The sequence below is a fragment of the Pseudoliparis swirei genome, chromosome 4, assembly GCF_029220125.1.
Source record: "Pseudoliparis swirei isolate HS2019 ecotype Mariana Trench chromosome 4, NWPU_hadal_v1, whole genome shotgun sequence".
Lineage (NCBI taxonomy): Eukaryota > Metazoa > Chordata > Actinopteri > Perciformes > Liparidae > Pseudoliparis > Pseudoliparis swirei.
In genome coordinates, this window is record NC_079391.1 from 30694464 (window position 1) to 30711963 (window position 17500).

A 17500-nucleotide genomic window follows, 5' to 3' on the forward strand; every position below is an offset into this window, starting at 1 on the left:
GCGAGGCACAGCGGACCCTCGCCGAACAGATACGGTGTGTGGGCGGACCTTCCGGACTCTTTAGTTATTGTACTCGGGATTTTAACAAAGGAAACCTCAGCCACGAACTCCTAAATATAGACAGTTAATTAAATGCCCTACCAGAGAGAAGAGCATTCTGGACCACTGCTACACAACAATCAGCAGGGCCTATCACGCCGTCCCTCGAGCTGCACTGGGAAACTCTGACCACGTCATGGTTCATCTGATTCCCTCATACAGGCAGAGACTAAAGCTCTGCAAACCTGTGGTGAGGAAGTTCAAGAAGTGGACCAGTGAGGCTCTGGAGGATCTGCGTGCTTTGACAGTACTGACTGGGATGTGAGCAGGACTGTTAACAACAGCCTGGATGAGTACACAGAGGCTGTAACTTCCATCAGCTTCTGTGAGGACAGCTGTATTCCATCCAGCTCCAGGGTGAGTTATAACAACGACAAACCCTGGTTCACAGCGGAGCTCAGGAAGCTAAGACTGCAGAAGGACCAGGCATTCAGGAGTGGGGACAAGGACCTGTACACAGAGTCCAAATACAGGTTTAGCAAGGCGGTGAGAGATGCTAAACGACTGTACTCTGAGAAACTGCAACAGCAGCTCTCAGCAAACGACTCTGCTTCTGTCTGGAGAGGCTCAGGCAGATCACCAACTACAGGCCCAAATCACCCCACTCCATGAACAATGTGCTTCTGGCAGACGGGCTAAATGAGTTCTACTGCCGCTTTGAAAGACAATGGAGCAGTCCTGAGACAACGCCCCACAGCCCCACCAACAAGCCACAGACCATCAGCGCACCCTGCCCCAGCTCATCAGGGGCTCACACCTCTGGAGCACCCTCCATCAACTCAGCGACGCCCTCGTCATCCTGGAGAGAGCGTCAACAGGCTGTTTAAAAGCAGAACCCCCAAAGCAGCGGGCCCGGACTCCGTCTCCCCTCCACCCTGAAGCACTGTGCTGACCAGCTGTCTCCGGTGTTCACCGACATCTTCAACACCTCCCTGGAGACATGCCACGTTCCAGCCTGCTTCAAGGCCTCCACCATCATCCCGTCCCAAAAACCCAAGATCACAGGACTCAATGACTACAGGCCCGTCGCCCTGACCTCTGTGGTCATGAAGTCCTTTGAACGCTGGTCCTGTCACACCTCAAGACCATCACCGACCCACTCCTGGACCCCTGCAGTTCGCCTACAGAGCCAACAGGTCTGCAGACGATGCAGTCAACATGGCCCTTCACTACATCCTCCAGCATCTGGACTCCCGAGGAACCTCGCCAGGATCCTGTTTGTGGACTTCAGCTCTGCCTTCAATTCCATCATCCGTCCCTGCTGCAGGACAAGCTCTCCCAGCTGCACGTGCCCGACTCCACCTGCAGGTGGATCACAGACTTCCTGACCGACAGGAAGCAGCACGTGAGGCTGGGAGAACACGTCTCAGGCTCACGGACCACCAGGTTCCCCAAGGCTGTGTTCTCTCCCCTCTGCTGTTCTCCCTGTACACCAACAGCTGCACCTCCAGTCACCAGTCCGTCAAGCTCCTAAAGTTCGCGGATGACACCACCCTCATTGGACTCATCTCTGGCGGGGCGAGACCGCCTACAGGTGGGAGACTGACCACCTGGTGACCTGGTGCAGCCAGAACAACCTGGAGCTCAACGCTCTGAAGACAGTGGAGATGGTTGTGGATTTCAGGAGGAATGCAGCCCCACCCGCCCTCTCATCCTGTGTGACTCCCCGTCGGCTGTGGAGTCCTACCGCTTCCTGGGCTCCATCATCTCCCAGGACCTCAAGTGGGAGCTGAACATCGGCTCCATCTCCAAGAAGGCCCAGCAGAGGATGTTCTTCCTGAGGCAGCTGAGGAAATTCAACCTGCCAGGGAAGATGATGGTACAGTTCTACGGCCATCGTTGAGTCCATCATCTGCTCCTCCATCACCGTCTGGCACCCTGCAGCCACAGCCAAAGACAAGCGCAGGCTGCAGAGCATCATCCGCTCGGCCGAGAGGGTTATCGGCTGCAATCTGCCTTCCCTCCAGGTCCTGTTCACTTCCAGGTCACTGGGCGGGCCAGAAAGATTGTCGCTGACCCTCCCACCCTGGACACTCCTGTTCGAGTCCCTCCCTCGGGAGGAGGCTGCGTCCATCATGACCACGACCTCCCGCCACACCAATAGCTTTTTCCGACGGCGGTCGGGCTCATCAATGGACCCGGGACTGACTGACTGTCACCCCCAGGACTACCACCTCTTCTTCCACCTTCCTCTCTCCTCCTTCTTCCCGCTCCTTCCTCTTCCTCCTCCTCCCTCTTCCTCCCACTCCTCCTCCCTCCTTGCGTTGATTGTTGTTTGTCATGTCCAAATGTTGCACCTTCCACCAAAAAAAATTCCTCGTTTGTTTGTGAAAACATTCATTCTTTGGCAATAAACCTGTTTCTGATTCTGATTCTGATTCTGATTCTGATTCTTCTGATTCTGATTCTGATTCTGAAACACGCAGCTGGGTGATTCTACCTGAGACTCTTTTTAATGTCTGACTCAGCAAAATAGTTGTTGTTTTTTGTCCATGTGTAAACAACAGAGGGGACGAGGGCGGCCAAACACAGGGAACCAACCGCGAGCTGCTCTTGGCTCGGCGTGCCGCCGCCCAGCGGGACACCTGGAGTCCGGCTGGGTTTCCCGCCGCGGGCGCGATGCTGTCGGCACCATCACCCTGTCACCACCACCAAGTCTCCACCACCACGTCTCCACCACCAAGTAAAAATTTTCCATATTCTCAAAACATAAAACAATGAAGTCTCTGCGACGAAGAGGAGGATGGGGGGGGGGGGGTCTGACGCATGTGAAGGAAGGAGAAGAACACTGACGCTGTAAAGAAGCTGTGATGTCACAGTTATCGTGAGGCTCTAGACCAGGGGTCCCCAAACTTTTTCCTGAGAGGGCCACATAACATTTCCCTTATCTGCTGGAGGGCCAGCGGGGGGTGGCTCTAATCGGGCGCTCTTTTAATGAAGTATCGATACAAAAAATATGCTAAATCACATCGTTTTTAACGTACGGGTACTTTGTTAGTATCGATACACCGTGCAGCGTGACAGCAGCAGATGTAGCGGACTAACATTCAAGCTAACCTAACTTCCCAAACGCTGTGGACATCTGAACGCTGATTGGCCGAGACGCGACACGTCCCATCAAAGATGTTTTATTGCGAAGAAGAGCACCACTTCACACTTTTCTCCGCGTCTCACTGCAATCTCAACGGCAGCGGGCCGGGTGAAAAAAATAATAAATCGGAACGCGTCTCTGGTATTGTTCAGGGGGCGGGGCCACATGGAGAGGCGGGCCGTAGTTTGGGGACTGGTATAGACAACAACACTTTGCTGGGGATTTACAGCCATTTAATGACTATGACTAAAAGCAATAAAATACTGAATGGCAACAATGAGTCTTGAGGAAACCCTCGTGTTCCTCCCCCAGGACGACGACATGATGACGTCATATTTACAGTGTACACTTTTTTAAATGGCGTCTCTGACTTACTGGAGGAGCGAGAGCGTCCATTCATGAAGACGTTGAGGAACTTCTTGGAGAAGGTCAGGTCGCCCTCCGGAGTGGAGTCCTCCTCCTCCTCCTCCTCCTCCTCCTCCTCCTCCGACAGGCACGCCGTGGCCTCCCTCCTCACCGCTCCGATCTGAATGCCGTCCTCGTCGTCCTCATCCTCCTCCTCTTCCTCCTCCTCGTACTCCTCCCCGACGGCCGACTCGTAGGGAGACGAGACGCAGTTGTCGTAGACGGTGGCCGAGTCGCTGTCGTCGCTGTAACCGTGGTAACACTGCCGGAGGCTGATGAGCTCCAGCTGGGCGTGCTCGTCCACCACCAGCGTGTATTTGACCGAGTCGTACGACAGGCCGCTGGCCTCCGAGTTCATGGCCGTTCTTAGCGGGACCCGCTCGCCGCCGCCGCCCCCGGCTCCTCCCCCTTTCCTCATCCTCCCGTCCATCATTACCCGGTCCACGTCCTCGTCCTCGCCGCAGTAGCTGTCGTCCGCGGCATCCACGTACTCCACCGAGGACCCGGGTCTCAGCACCACCCCGGCGGCCGCCGTTCCCGCCCCCTTCAGGCTGAGGTCCGGCGTGAGGAAGGAGCCGGGCGGCGTGAAGAGGGACTCCACGCAGGAAGCGTAGGTGGGCGGGGCGACGTAGACCTCGCCCTCCTCCTCGCAGATGGAGGAGGAGTTTGTCCGGTCGGGGAGGGGCTGGTAAGGAGGCGGGCCCTCGGTGTCGGAGCCGACGGACATGCGGCCCTGCTCCGTCTGCCGCGACAGGAAGGGGCGGTCGGCGGCGTCGGCGGCGTCCAGCGGGTCGGCGGAGCGCTGCACGGGGGTGAGGTAGATCTCCTCCGTGGGCTCCAGGCGGACGTCCGTGTGGTAGCGGATCCTCTCCCGGTGGGGGGGCCCGCCTCCGTCTGCCGGCGTGTAGTTCTGCGGCGGGGCGGGCGGCGGCGGCGGGGGGGGCGGCGGCTTCTCCTGGAGCTTGGACGAGCCGTGCGAGTGCCCGGAGGCGTGGCTGTGTCGGCAGGGGGCGTCGGTGGACGTGCCGCGGTCTTTGGTCTGCGCTCCGCCGCCCTGCACCGTGTCCTCGTCGCTCAGGCAGCTGTGCTCGCGCGGAGGGGTGCGGTCGCCTGGGAGGGGGAGGGGCATGGCGGACAAACATGAGCACGGGCAGAGAAACAGGGGGGAAGGGGGGGAGGAAAGAAGAGGACAACCGGTTAGGTCATCCAGGTGACTCGATTAATAGTGATGTCATAATCCACCGCTTGATATTTTCAGCGTGGAAGGCGGGCTCTCCGTGTTCAGTGCAATTCGATGCCAATTAACTTCGCCACGATTAACCCTCGTATCATATTCAAAACTAGAACGGGCACTCGGTAGAGCACATACCTTCGCATATCACAAGATTTCGCATTGAATTATGAACATTTTGGCGTTAGTTGCATGCCAATTGGATACAAATTTACCGTGCTATGGTAAAAAGAAGATTTTGACCTTTTCATGACCTTGACCTTTGACCCGATTGATCCCAAAATCTAATCAAATGGTCCCTGGATAATAGCCAATCATCCCACCGAATTTCATGCGATTCGGTTTAATACTTTTTGTGTTATGCGAATAACACGCATACAAATAAATAAATAAATACACGGCGATCAAAACATAACCTTCCACATTTTCAATGCGAAGGTAATGAATAAACTAAAAACTAAATGGCACTTGTTCGCCGTCGAATCCGCTTTGCAATTCAAATTCGGGAGAAGAGTCTCAGGCCGGGGGACATCGTCAGCTGCTTTGCATTAAACATTCACCTTTCTTCTTTCCACTGTTGCATGACATGCAACCGTATTATGATTATGGGTTTTATTCAGTCAATTATTGAATGTGTTATAACTCTGTAATGATTCCTTCTGGTCACATGACATCTATTGTTCTGTCCATCCTGGAGAGGGATCCTCCTCTGTTCTCTCTTGAAGGGTTCTTCACTTTTTTCCCTGTGAAAGGTTTATTTTTCTATTTTTTGGTAATTTTTCCTGATCCGATGTGAGGTCAAAGGTCAGGGATGTCGTATGTGTACAGATTGTAAAGCCCTCTGAGGCAAATTAGTAATTTGTGATGTTGGGCTATATAAAATAAAAATAAACTGAATTGAACAATAATAAAGCCATAATATATATATATATATATATATTATATATATATATATTACACTTGTAACCCCAAAAAATAGTTTTAAGTTATATATATAATATATATATATATTACACTTGTAACCCCAAAAAATAGTTTGAAAATAATCCTTTTGAAAACAAAAAACGAGTTGACCATTCGCACATTTATATCAGCGATGGTCCATAATTTAATCTAAATTTTGTAATCCCTTTTTTTAATCCCTAGTTGATGTCGGCATCCTAGTTTCAAACGGCGAGGTGTCTCAATCTATTCTGGTATAAATTACTGCACATTATCCGACGCCACGAGGCAGCACACGATTTACTAACTATTAATAACCGTATAATAAAGACAATAAGGTCCTCGAGGCAGCACCGTATCATCAATAATGCCCTGTTCAAGGGGTGGATGAAATCCAGCATTCTGATTGGTTGAGAGTGAGTCTCGGGGTGTACTTTATTGAGCCATAATGTCCTGTACGCGTTTATCGGAGCGCTCCATACCGCGAAGGCGTCAGCTAATACAAGTTAATAAAGTTTGTATCCTGTTTCCTTATTTTTTGTGTGAAGAAGACAAACATTTAAACTAATTGCGCTTTAGCTAAAAAAATAAATTAAAAAAATCTTTGGTGAATACGAGGTTATTGGGTAACAACGGTTTCATTCTGCACTCGGCCTCCAGTGGCGAGAGGTTTGGTTGCTCTCGCCGCACACACACACACACACACACACAGCGCCGGTCAGCTGAGCGTCGGTAATGCTAAACACACACACACACACACGACCCGATGGGGCGGGCGAGAGAGAGGAACGCTCACCGGCTTTAAGGGGCGACGACGAGCCCGACACCTTCTCCTGCCAGCTGTACTTCTTCCCAAAGGAGTTGTTGTTCAGCGTGTCCTGCGGAAAACGCAGGAGAAGAGGAAGAGGAGGAGGAAGTGTTGAGAGAGAGAGAAGGCATCAGATGGGGAGTACGGAGAGAAAAAGAGAGAGAGAGGAGACGATAGAGAGAGAGAGAGAGCTTTGGTCACTGAGTTTTGGGTCCAGACACTCAATGTACACAACTTTTTTGTCTCCCTCGCTCTATCTCTCTCTTATTTCACACACACATCCACACAATACACACACACACACACAAAACACACACACACACAAAGCTTTTGTTCTGTTGAATGAGCAGGGATTCTTTTGTCTGTGGTCCGTGGTGTGCATTTAAAGGGAACCAAACCTTTTTACCAAAGCTGCTGGACACACACACACACACACACACACCCACACTCACACACACACACACACACACACACACACACACACTCTTTTAGGCTGTTTTGGGGGACCTTTTCTAGAAACTAACTTTCGATGTTAAAGTCAATGACTATTACAAATTATTTCCAATTTAAACTTTTTTCTTTAGCACTGACTGCGATGCCATTATTCAATAAATAGTCTTAATTCTAAAAGATAACAGATTTTAGCGGTTTCATGCACTGCCAACTGCCATTTAAAGACTTAAAAAGATACAGTCTCTAACAGTACCGCACTGACGCTATACGGTCACATTTAAATAAGCTCCATTCAATGGAAAGAAGGTACTTTTCAACGACAGCTATAGTTTACAAGGTACGCCTGAATGCACCATGAGTTCCCTGTCAGTGGGCTACCGTGCTTTACCGGCGACATGCAGTCGCTTTTCTTTGAAGTCTTGTCTGCTTTCCACGTCGTTTAAAAAACACGCCGTGATTGTCGTGGTTCCCAAAGCTGTGAACGCGTCACAGAGAAGCTGACGGAGGATTCAACCGATGGAGGACAAACTGGAAACCTAAAGCCGATGACTTGTTGCCCAAAATAAGATTGTGTCCTCCTCCTCCTCCTCCTCCTCCCCCCCACCCTCCCCTGACAACACCCCACTGCACATGACTCACTTCCCCATCTACGTGTACGGACGGAGCTGTCGCCGTGGTAACGAGTGAATCAGCAGGCGGCGTTAATCACGTCTTTTTTAACCAGAGCGATGAAAAAAAGAGATCATCGCTCAGGGCAGTGACTCGGGCACAATGTGTGTGTGTGTGTGTGTGTGGGTGTGTGTGGGGGTGTGTGTGTTATTAGCTAAAAGGGAAGTGACTCTTATAACACATGCCTTGAGATTGGTTGTGTGCCAACAACACCTCTGAGCGGTACCTTCTAAAACAACACACACACACACACACACACACACACACACACACACATTCACACTGCCCGAGTCACTGCCCTGAGCGATGATCTTTTTTTCTTCATCACGTATGCGTATGTGTGTGTGTGTGTGTGTGTGTGTGTGTACTTCAACATGAGGCCAAAGCCAGAGATGACAGTCCGATGGACTGAAGGCTCCCTCCTGCTTCTTTGTCTGAATCGTTTGACGATCTGTGGAACCAAACCTCGCGATGCTGAACGCACGTCGTCTTTTCAAGCCTTTCGTGTCGTAACTCTTCTCTGATCGACTCGTTTTGCTCCTGTTGCCTCACAAAGTGTTTCAGAGCCTCGTCACGACCTTGTGATTCTGTTCAGACGCTTGTTCCCCGACCACAGGACGCTGTCTCTCGCTCAGCTAATTGTGTATTTTTGCATTTTTTTACCAAGCCACTGACCTGGAACCAGTCACCTGGTGTGCAACCTCTCTCTCTCTCTCTCTCTCTCTCCTTCTCTCTCTCTCTCTCTGTGTCTCTCTCCATCTCTCTCTCTGTGTCTCTCTCCTTCTCTCTCTCTCTCTCTGTGTCTCTCTCCTTCTCTCTCTCTCTCTCTCTCTCTAGTTATCAGCATCCTCACAGAGTTTGGGCCTTTTGAGGCTTGTTGAAACTCTCTCTCTCTCTTCTCCCTCTTTTCTCTCCCTCTCCCTCTCTCTTCCTCTCTCTCCTTCTCTCTCTCTCCCTCCATCTCTCTCTCCCTCTCCATCTATCCTCTCTCTCTCTTTCTCTCTCACTCCATCTCTCCCTCTCCCCCCCTCTCTCCTTCTCCCTCTCTATCTCGCTCCATCTCTCTCTCCCTCTCTATCTATCCTCTCTCTCCCTCTCTCTCTCTCGCTCCATCTCTCTCTCCCTCTCTATATATCCTCTCTCTCCCTCTCTCTCTCTTGCTCCATCTCTCTCTCCCTCTCTATCTATCCTCTCTCTCCCTCTCTCTCGCTCCATCTCTCTCTCCCTCTCTATCTATCCTCTCTCTCCCCCTCTCCCCCCTCTCTCCCTCTCTCCCCCCCCCTCTCTCTCCCCCTCTCCATCTATCCCCTCTCTCTCTCTCTGCCTGGAGTTCACCACTCCTCATCTATCTCGTCTCCTCCGTGCGACCTTTTCTCGCGGCGCAATGATTGCGTCCAGGAAGGAAACGGAGGAAGATAATATTGCATGTATCGTAAAAGGCCCACGGTAAAATAAAACGTCACGCTGCCGCCGTGTTTACGTTATCGTCACAATGTCGTGAAGATGTCCTGACTGAGATCAATGACTGAATTTGAATTATTGTTGAGTTATTTTGGCATTCTTTTATCCGTTCATCCGAATAAACCTCAGGAAAAGTCGGTTTAATGGTCGCATGATGTGTTCGCTGTGAGCTGCGGCCGTTGTAGCTTCTCACCTCGAGACGTGCTGGAGAAACAAATCCACGTAAAACAATTGAAAGTCTGAGGCTGGCGGGGGGAATTTAATTGACTCGCGCAAGAAGAGAAACCACAGATCAATTTCTACACCGACGGGAGTTAGGAATAGATCGGCGTGCCCCATGCGCGTTGAGTGCGAGGCCTTTTCCCAACCGTTGTTCATCTTTACACTATTACACTTTGCGTAGATGCAATCTGGTCCCCCAGCATACCCGATGCACGCGGTTCCTTTCATGGTAAAAACAAAAAGAGAGGTCGAATGACTGAGAAATGTCTTCAAGGACACATTGAAGGCGCTCCGTTATTCCATTGTGCTGCGGTAGAGGAGGGGAAATGTGTTTTTAATCCATCAAATAAACAAAAGAAATCAAATTTTCGAATTAAGGCTGTCGTCATTTTATACATAACTAGAACGGGCACTCGGTAGAGTGCATACCTTCGCATATCACAAGATTTGGCGTTATTATGAACATGTTGGCATTAGTTGCATGCCAATTGGATAGAAATTGACCGTGCTATGGTAAAAAGAAGATTTTGACCTTGTCATGGCCTTGACCTTTGACCCGATCGATCCCAAAATCTAACCAAATGGTCCCCGGATAATAACCAATCACCCCACCAAATTTCATGCGATTCGGTTTAATACTTTTTGAGTTATGGGAGTAACACGCATACAAATAAATAAATTAATAAATACACGGAGATCATTGAAAATGCGGAAGGTTATGTTTTGATCGCCGTGTATTTATTTATTTATTTGTATGCGTTACTCGCATAACTCAAAAAATAAATAAATACATGGCGATCAAAACCTAACCTTCCGCATTTTCAATGTGAAGGTAATAAAAGCGTGGATGTAGTTAACCACGTTCTTTATAGTTATCCAGTCGGGATTTGTGGATCAAAACCAGGTGGTTGGGTTGATTTGAGCCTTTAAGTGATTAATTAAAGCTAATGATTTATAGATGAAGTTCATAAAGACAGAGCAAACTATTAATATAGATCATCAGATAAAGCGGAAACATTCATTACAAGCACTGAAACATAATCTGTAAATATTGAGCCGTAGTTCGCGCTGTTACCATAAGCAGCGTTAGGCGCTAGCTGTCGCCATGTTGAGAGCTGTGCGGAGTCAACATCTTTGGGCTGAAAATCGCATTTTTGCACCTTTTGAAATAAAAAAATGACCCCAAGAAATCTTCCGATGGACGGTAAGCTAACGACATTTCGTCTGTTGCGTCATGTCTTCATAGTTCCTGCAATGTCCACTTCCAGGAAACCGTCACCCACTTCCTCATTGAAATATTTTTTTTAATAAAAAGGTTTTGTCTTCTCGCTGCTGAATGAAGGAGAGTGAACACTGTTTCAGGGCAATTATTCCCTTCATGCTTTCCAGTTCTGACGGTTGAAACACACACACACACACACACACACACACACACACACAGAGCAAAGAACCCAGCGCAGACCGATATAGAGCTGCTTGGTTGATCACATCGACAGCCTTCGCTGTGTGTTGGACTCAAAGTCGCAAACTCACTGTACATTATCGTCCACGTTGCATAGCGAGCGTGTCGCCATGCAGACATTGTAAACTTCAGGGCCGGTCCATGTGATGTGAAAGGGGTGACGGGGTGTAAATAAAGGGATGATGCAACAGGACAAGCTACATGTTAGCTACGGTTAGCTATGCTTTAGTTACACATCAGCTATGTGTTAGTTATGCGTTAGTTACGGTTAGCTATGTGTTAGCTACGGTTAGTTATGCCTTAGCTACGTGTTAGCTATGGTTAGCTACGTGTTAGCTATGGTTAGCTACGTGTTAGCTGTGGTTAGCTACGGTTAGCTACGTGTTAGCTATGGTTAGCTACGTGTTAGCTGTGGTTAGCTACGGTTAGCTACGTGTTAGCTACGTGTTAGCTATGGTTAGCTACGTGTTAGCTACGGTTAGCTATGTGTTAGCTGCGCATTAGCGAGTGACTGGACTGCACTTGCTAACTGAAAGCTAGGATTTTGGACAAAGTGCCATCTGCACTGTCTTCTTACACGGACATGGGTGGAGCCCCACACACACACACACACACACACACACACACACACACACACACACACACCGTGATCTTCCCTTAATTTGAATAACTTGATCATTACTACACCCCACCCAGTTTTTGTGTTGAACCCGAACCCCACCTCTACCACGACGAGTCAGCGGACACTCGTGTGCAGTCGCAAACGACACACACACTCACACACACACACACACACACACACACACACACACACACACACACACACACACACACACACACACACACACACACACACACACACACACACACACACACACACATGGAGCTGCGCTGTATGAACAGGTGGACGGACATCCGTGAGATCAACATTAACGACGATCAACACTCACACACACGTGCTCATGTTTGTATGTCTGAACTTGTGAGGACTCGTACGAATACAGAAAATGATGTGACTTCAAACTTTCCTTTCCTCCCAACGTCGACAACACAACTCTCATTTGTTGCTATTCCAGTTCCCAGGAAGGAGCCACTGTGGATGAATGCAGTTGTATGTATGACGGGTTCACGGTCTTTATGATTCTTCACTGATTCTCAGGTGCAATACTTATTTACACATTCCTTATGACGTGTCTTTGGTGTCGCACTGTACTTACTCTCTTGTTAGCTTTGCACTGATTTAAGTGTATTGCAGCTGTGTTGACCACTATAGCCCACGAGCTAGTCTTAAGCCTCAAAGTAACCCCCAAGGACAAAATGTCTTCCCCCTCTGGGGTATAATGCGGAAATTGGTCCTCACGAAGATTTGACGAACACACACAAACACACACACACACACACACACACACACACAAGCTCCAAACACAAACAGAGACGGGCACCAAGCAAGAAAAAAAAAAAATTCTCCGTCTTGACAATTGAGGCTATTGTTCAGCGCAGTGAAAACATCCCGTCAGAGAAACAACTGTCGTGAATCCAATGATGACGTCGGACAGGTTGTTGATACATATTTACATGTGTGTGTGTGTGAAGAGGCAGCCAGACAGGCATGACACACACACACACATCTTCAATTGAAATCCACTCTCCCTGCTTATTTAAAAATCAATATTTAGTCATCTGTGTGTGTGTGTGTGTTCTACCTGTGTCCGCGGCACAATCGAGATGAGGTTAAGGGTCGTGGGTCTCTTGGGCCGGTAGGTATCCATGGTAACAGGTGCCGCGGGGTCCTTGGTGACCGACGGGGTTGCGATGGCCGATGCCTTCGAGGACTCCTTGTCGCCGCGGCAACTGTCGGCGCCGTCGATGAGCTCCAAATGCAGCATCTCTGCCTGGAGCTGGCCGACGGCTCCCAGCTCCGCCCTCCCCGACAGGCTATTGGTTCCCCGCCTCACATGGCCCTGCAGGGATTGGAGGACAACGCGGCGTCAGTCGAGGCAGAGGAAGAGAGAGAGAGAGAGAGAGAGAGAGTGTGGGATGGGATGAGGAGACTGAGCCGGCCAATCAGAAACTGCTCTGCCTGTTAACTCTCGCGCAGCTTGAAGCGGAGCAGCTTGAAGCGGAGCAGCTTGAAGCGGAGCAGCTTGAAGCGGAGCAGCTTGAAGCGGAGGGCAGAGACAGACCCGTCAGTCCCTGAACCAATGAAGTGAGAACGGACACTAGTTAAGTATTTCTTAACTAAGCGTGCCAATCAGTTTAAAATCTCAATCTCGACTCCCGTTGAATTCGGTTTTAACGTAACACAACCACATAATCCCAATTGTCTGCCCGTTGACGTCGATTACCAATAAGAGCAGCGAAGGAAACGATTCTCACGTCGAAGAAGGAGGTCGGAACCTCTTAAGAAACAAGCTTTTTTTAGGCCTCTGCTCCGAAAAGTGCATCCCCAAACCAAAAAGGCTGCATCTCTGCAACCACTTGGGCTATTTTAAGAATGTTTACCTTTTTAAACATTTTTTTCTTTCGTTCAGATGTGTACATATCAGTCTATATGTTACTGGGTAAGAGTAAATGAAGATGGCACACAGACAAAAAATGTAAATGTCAGGTTCGAATTGAAAAAAAGCACTTCCAGGATGATTATATGTTTGGAATGAGTCAGTTGAAAGGTTTAAAACTCTCACAAATCATATTCAAATGTGTTAACATTCTCTCTGCAAAGTTTGACTTTGGGAAAAAGTTTTTGTACAAAAACCTCTATAAAAAGTGCAAAAATGTCCATTTTGGCACATTTTGTATTTTAATTTTCTAATGTAACAAACCATATATTTCACGTCTAGGTTACTCATGGTGTTCAATAAATCCAAATACAGCATTTTACAACTTTTGACAAAAAAAAGAAGTAATATATAATTTTTAAATTACTAAAACTACATCTTTAAACCATCTGTACAGCCGTGTTCATGGAGTACACGCTTGTTGCCGCGTGTCTGGGTCCACAAATACCTGCTTATTGACATTTGGACATTCGTGGTCCACAGAAGATGAATCCTTCTGATTTTTGGGCGTTCCCCGTGACCCTTTCGTCACCGTGAGGTTGTCCTGTGGTCCAGTGATAAATATCTTGATAACTATTGGAGGGGTTAGGGTAGGATTTGGTAAATCGACCGTAAGATATCCGGTATTCGGAGTAAACAGCTGTTTGATGGTAGCAGCTGTGAAACGACCATAAATTATAGATGTTCTTCTCAGCATCTCTGCGCTGTCTAGTCTACCGAGAGCCATCTTAAAAGGGCTCCCGCGATCTTTGCCTCCTTTTTTGTCTTTTTTTAACTTTTTATGTTATTTAACCTGCTAAGACCAATGCAAAGCCCAAGAGGTTAAAAAAAGGTGGTCAAAGCTCTTCTTGGCGTGGTTGTTTTCACACGTTCAGGCCCAACAAGTCTAAAGCCAAATCGGAGCAGTTGTTTCATCTTGTGATGAAGATTCCCTTCGACTGTCTTTCACATGTGACAAACGCCGGGTCGTCTGTACGCCAGGGGCCACTGGGACAGCGCAGTCTGCTTCACTTACCATCACTAGGCCTGCAGCCACAGCACACACACACACACATACACACACACACACACACACACACACACACACGTGGTAATTCCTCCCGGTGGTCGATGTGATGTAGACGCATGGACATCAAGTCTCCGTTCAGCCTATTACAGTCCTCGACTCCCTCTTTGCTGCACATGGCAAACACACACGCACACACACACACACACACACACACATGCAGCGACGCACAAATCAACAACCGCAACACAGAAGCCGACAATCCAATAACAACAACAAGAACGTCAAAGTACATACAATCGGGCAGAATTATTTGACTTAAAAAGCTTCTATTTGTCTGATTTTAGAGTCTTTTCTTCCTCATATGACGGCATGAAAACATTTAGAATCATACAAGACGCGGCCCAGATTAGTCCAAATGTATCAACACTGCAAACCAGTATACAGTATGTCCATAAACCAGTACAGATGGGTGGCGTACACGTAATGAATCACGCAATATGTCTGTCATGGTATGATACTCATAATAAAATGAATATATATATATATATATATAGTATTTTATAAAATCCAATCAACTCAACCACAACATCCCAATAATAAAAAATATATATATTGTATATAAATGAAAATGAAATATTATTTAATAGCATATATGTTCCTTGAGTCCTTTCTAAAGATAGACTATATAACACTTTATATGCTGGGTATTTAATCCTTGGTTATTACCGCATCCTTATTTAAACCTTCTTGGTGTCTCTCTCTCTCTCTCTCCCTCTCTCTCTCCCTCTCTCTCTCTCTCAGTGAATGACTGCGTTACAAAGACGCTGTGCCTTCCTCTGTAAATGAAGCAGAGTGTTGAATAAGGAGAGTTAAAGTGTTGCCTTCAAGCACATCTGTATGCAGTGATTCTCTCTCTCTCTCTCTTTCTCCCTCTCTCTCCCCCTCTCTCTGGAAGTGTTTGTGTAGCTGCGTTTTTTGGACACCAACACAAAAGCTCCCTTTTCCATTGCTCCTGTAAATGTTGCCTAAAAGCTGCTTTAATGAATGAATTAGTGACGCGTTCAGGCACAGTCGGTCAAAGGTGTTTCGGTGCTTTCTTTCATTTCTCATTTCTCACCTTCTACCGAAGTAAAGGGGGAGATGGACTTTTAATGACATTTAAAGTGATACGCCATCACTTTAAATGTCATCATTAGCTTCCGTCCGTCCATCCATCTTTCCATCCCCCTTTCATGTATCATCCATGTGTTCTGCCCGTCCTCCTCATCCATCCATCATCCATGGATCCATTCATCAATACCAGCCTGCGTGTATCCGTCAATCATCGTACGATCCCTCCATCCATCAATCCACCTGTTCATCTATCTGTCAATCTATCCGCCCATAAACCATGCACCTGTTCATTCATTCATCCCTTCTATCACAACAACAACAACAACAACAACAAGGAGAAAAGGAGCAGGAGTCATATTGGGGCTGGTAAAATATGGTTGAGATGATCCTCCTGTATTTTTATCACAGTCACATAACACCAACGTCTGTCTGTCTGCATGTCTGTCTGCATGTCTGTCTGTCTGTCTGTCTGTCTCTCGGTCTGTCTACATGTATGTCTGTCTCTCGGTCTGTCTCTATGTCTGTCTGCATGTCTGTCTGTTTGCATGTCTCTCTGTCTGCCTGCCTGTCTGTCTGTCTGCATGTCTGTCTATCTGTCTGTATATCTGCCTGTCTGTCTGTCTATCTGTCTGTATATCTGTCTGTCTGTCTGCCTGTCCTCTGGTCTCTCCCTCCTCTCTTGCCGCCTGTTCACCTTTCCACCTGCAGACGACCACCCTGCTGATGCAGTGAGCTTCTCCTCTTCCTCCACCTTTCAGGACCTTAAATGGTGCGTGACCCCTTTAAGAGAGCCCCGGCCCTGTTGCTAGGAGACGACGAGGAGGCTGAGGAGATACCGTTGGCTCTAAGTTACTGATGCTCGGCTCTCGTCCAATCAGAGCAGCCCCAGTAGGGCAATAGCACCCCAACAAGTCAAATATAACAACACCAGACAGCTGGAAATAAAAAATATATATAATCAATACAGTTTACAATAATAAATAAAGAGAAAAGTAAAAAATAAAAGAGAGCATATAGAGCTGAGATGATCTTGTGTAAACTATATTAACTGTAAATACCTCTGAAGGAAGGATGAAGGATCTGAAGGTATACATGATGGATCCAATAAATCTCACCACTATTTAAACTTTTGGTTTTAAATTAAATAATTGTATTAGATATTATTGAAATTGAGAGCTTATTAGTTATAAACAATCTGGTATGTTGACCCACTATACATCAGGAATGACTCTTATCTGCACTCGATAGAGCATTAATAGAGATATTATGGCGGTGCAGCAGCCAGGCGGCTCACGCTCACGAGCTGCGGTCGGGCTCGGCTTGTGATTGGCTCGGGGGGGGGGGGGGGGGGCGTGTGGGCGGGACCAAGCTCCAACCACCTGACCACTCCTCCACCGGGCTCTGGCTCTGCAAATAACGTCAAAAGAAGCGAGATGGGCTCGATTTTGTCCTCGTTTTCATGTGTGGATCACCCACGGAAATGCATGAACACAAACAGCTGACTTCCAGCAAACAACAACAACAACAACACATGACGCTCTTAAAGAAGAGATACAAAGGGATCCTCTCGTTTCTCCTCTTCTCTGCTGTTGCCATGTGTGGATGACGTGAGCAGTATCCATGGGGGCAGTGTGTGTGTGTGTGTGTGTGATGCATGTATTTTTCAGCTCTGACACATGGGGTAGGTGAGAGAAACACTGTTGCCATGGAAATAGGTCTCCTTCTCCTCCTGTAAGTGTTTTGCTGCCCCCCTCTCCCCCCCCCCCCATCTGGGTTAATGAGATGTGTTTTGCTGATGTGCATTGATGTTGTTAAACCCTGTTAATAAGAGGAAGATAGCATCATCTCTATTGACTCAAAGGTTTTAGAACATAGTCCCAGGTACATGGCTGATGTAGAGATATCTACATGGTATATTCATAACAGATTTATGACAACAACAAGCCGCTCCTCCTCAACTTTGAACTCGAACAGGAT

The 17500-nt window shown here is 48.0% G+C and overlaps 1 protein-coding gene across 2 annotated transcripts in view; it reads right to left on the reverse strand.

Moving 5' to 3' along the window:
* Positions 1-17500, reverse strand: part of LOC130192530 (C-Jun-amino-terminal kinase-interacting protein 1-like) — a 43052-nt gene that overhangs the window by 8033 nt on the left and 17519 nt on the right. For both annotated transcript variants that reach the window (XM_056412590.1, XM_056412591.1), the window contains exons 3-5: positions 12547-12804; positions 6565-6646; positions 3566-4705 (exon numbers count right to left, since the gene is read on the reverse strand). In XM_056412590.1, coding sequence (XP_056268565.1) covers positions 3566-4705; positions 6565-6646; positions 12547-12804 — 1480 coding nt within the window. The remainder of the gene's footprint in view (positions 1-3565; positions 4706-6564; positions 6647-12546; positions 12805-17500) is intronic.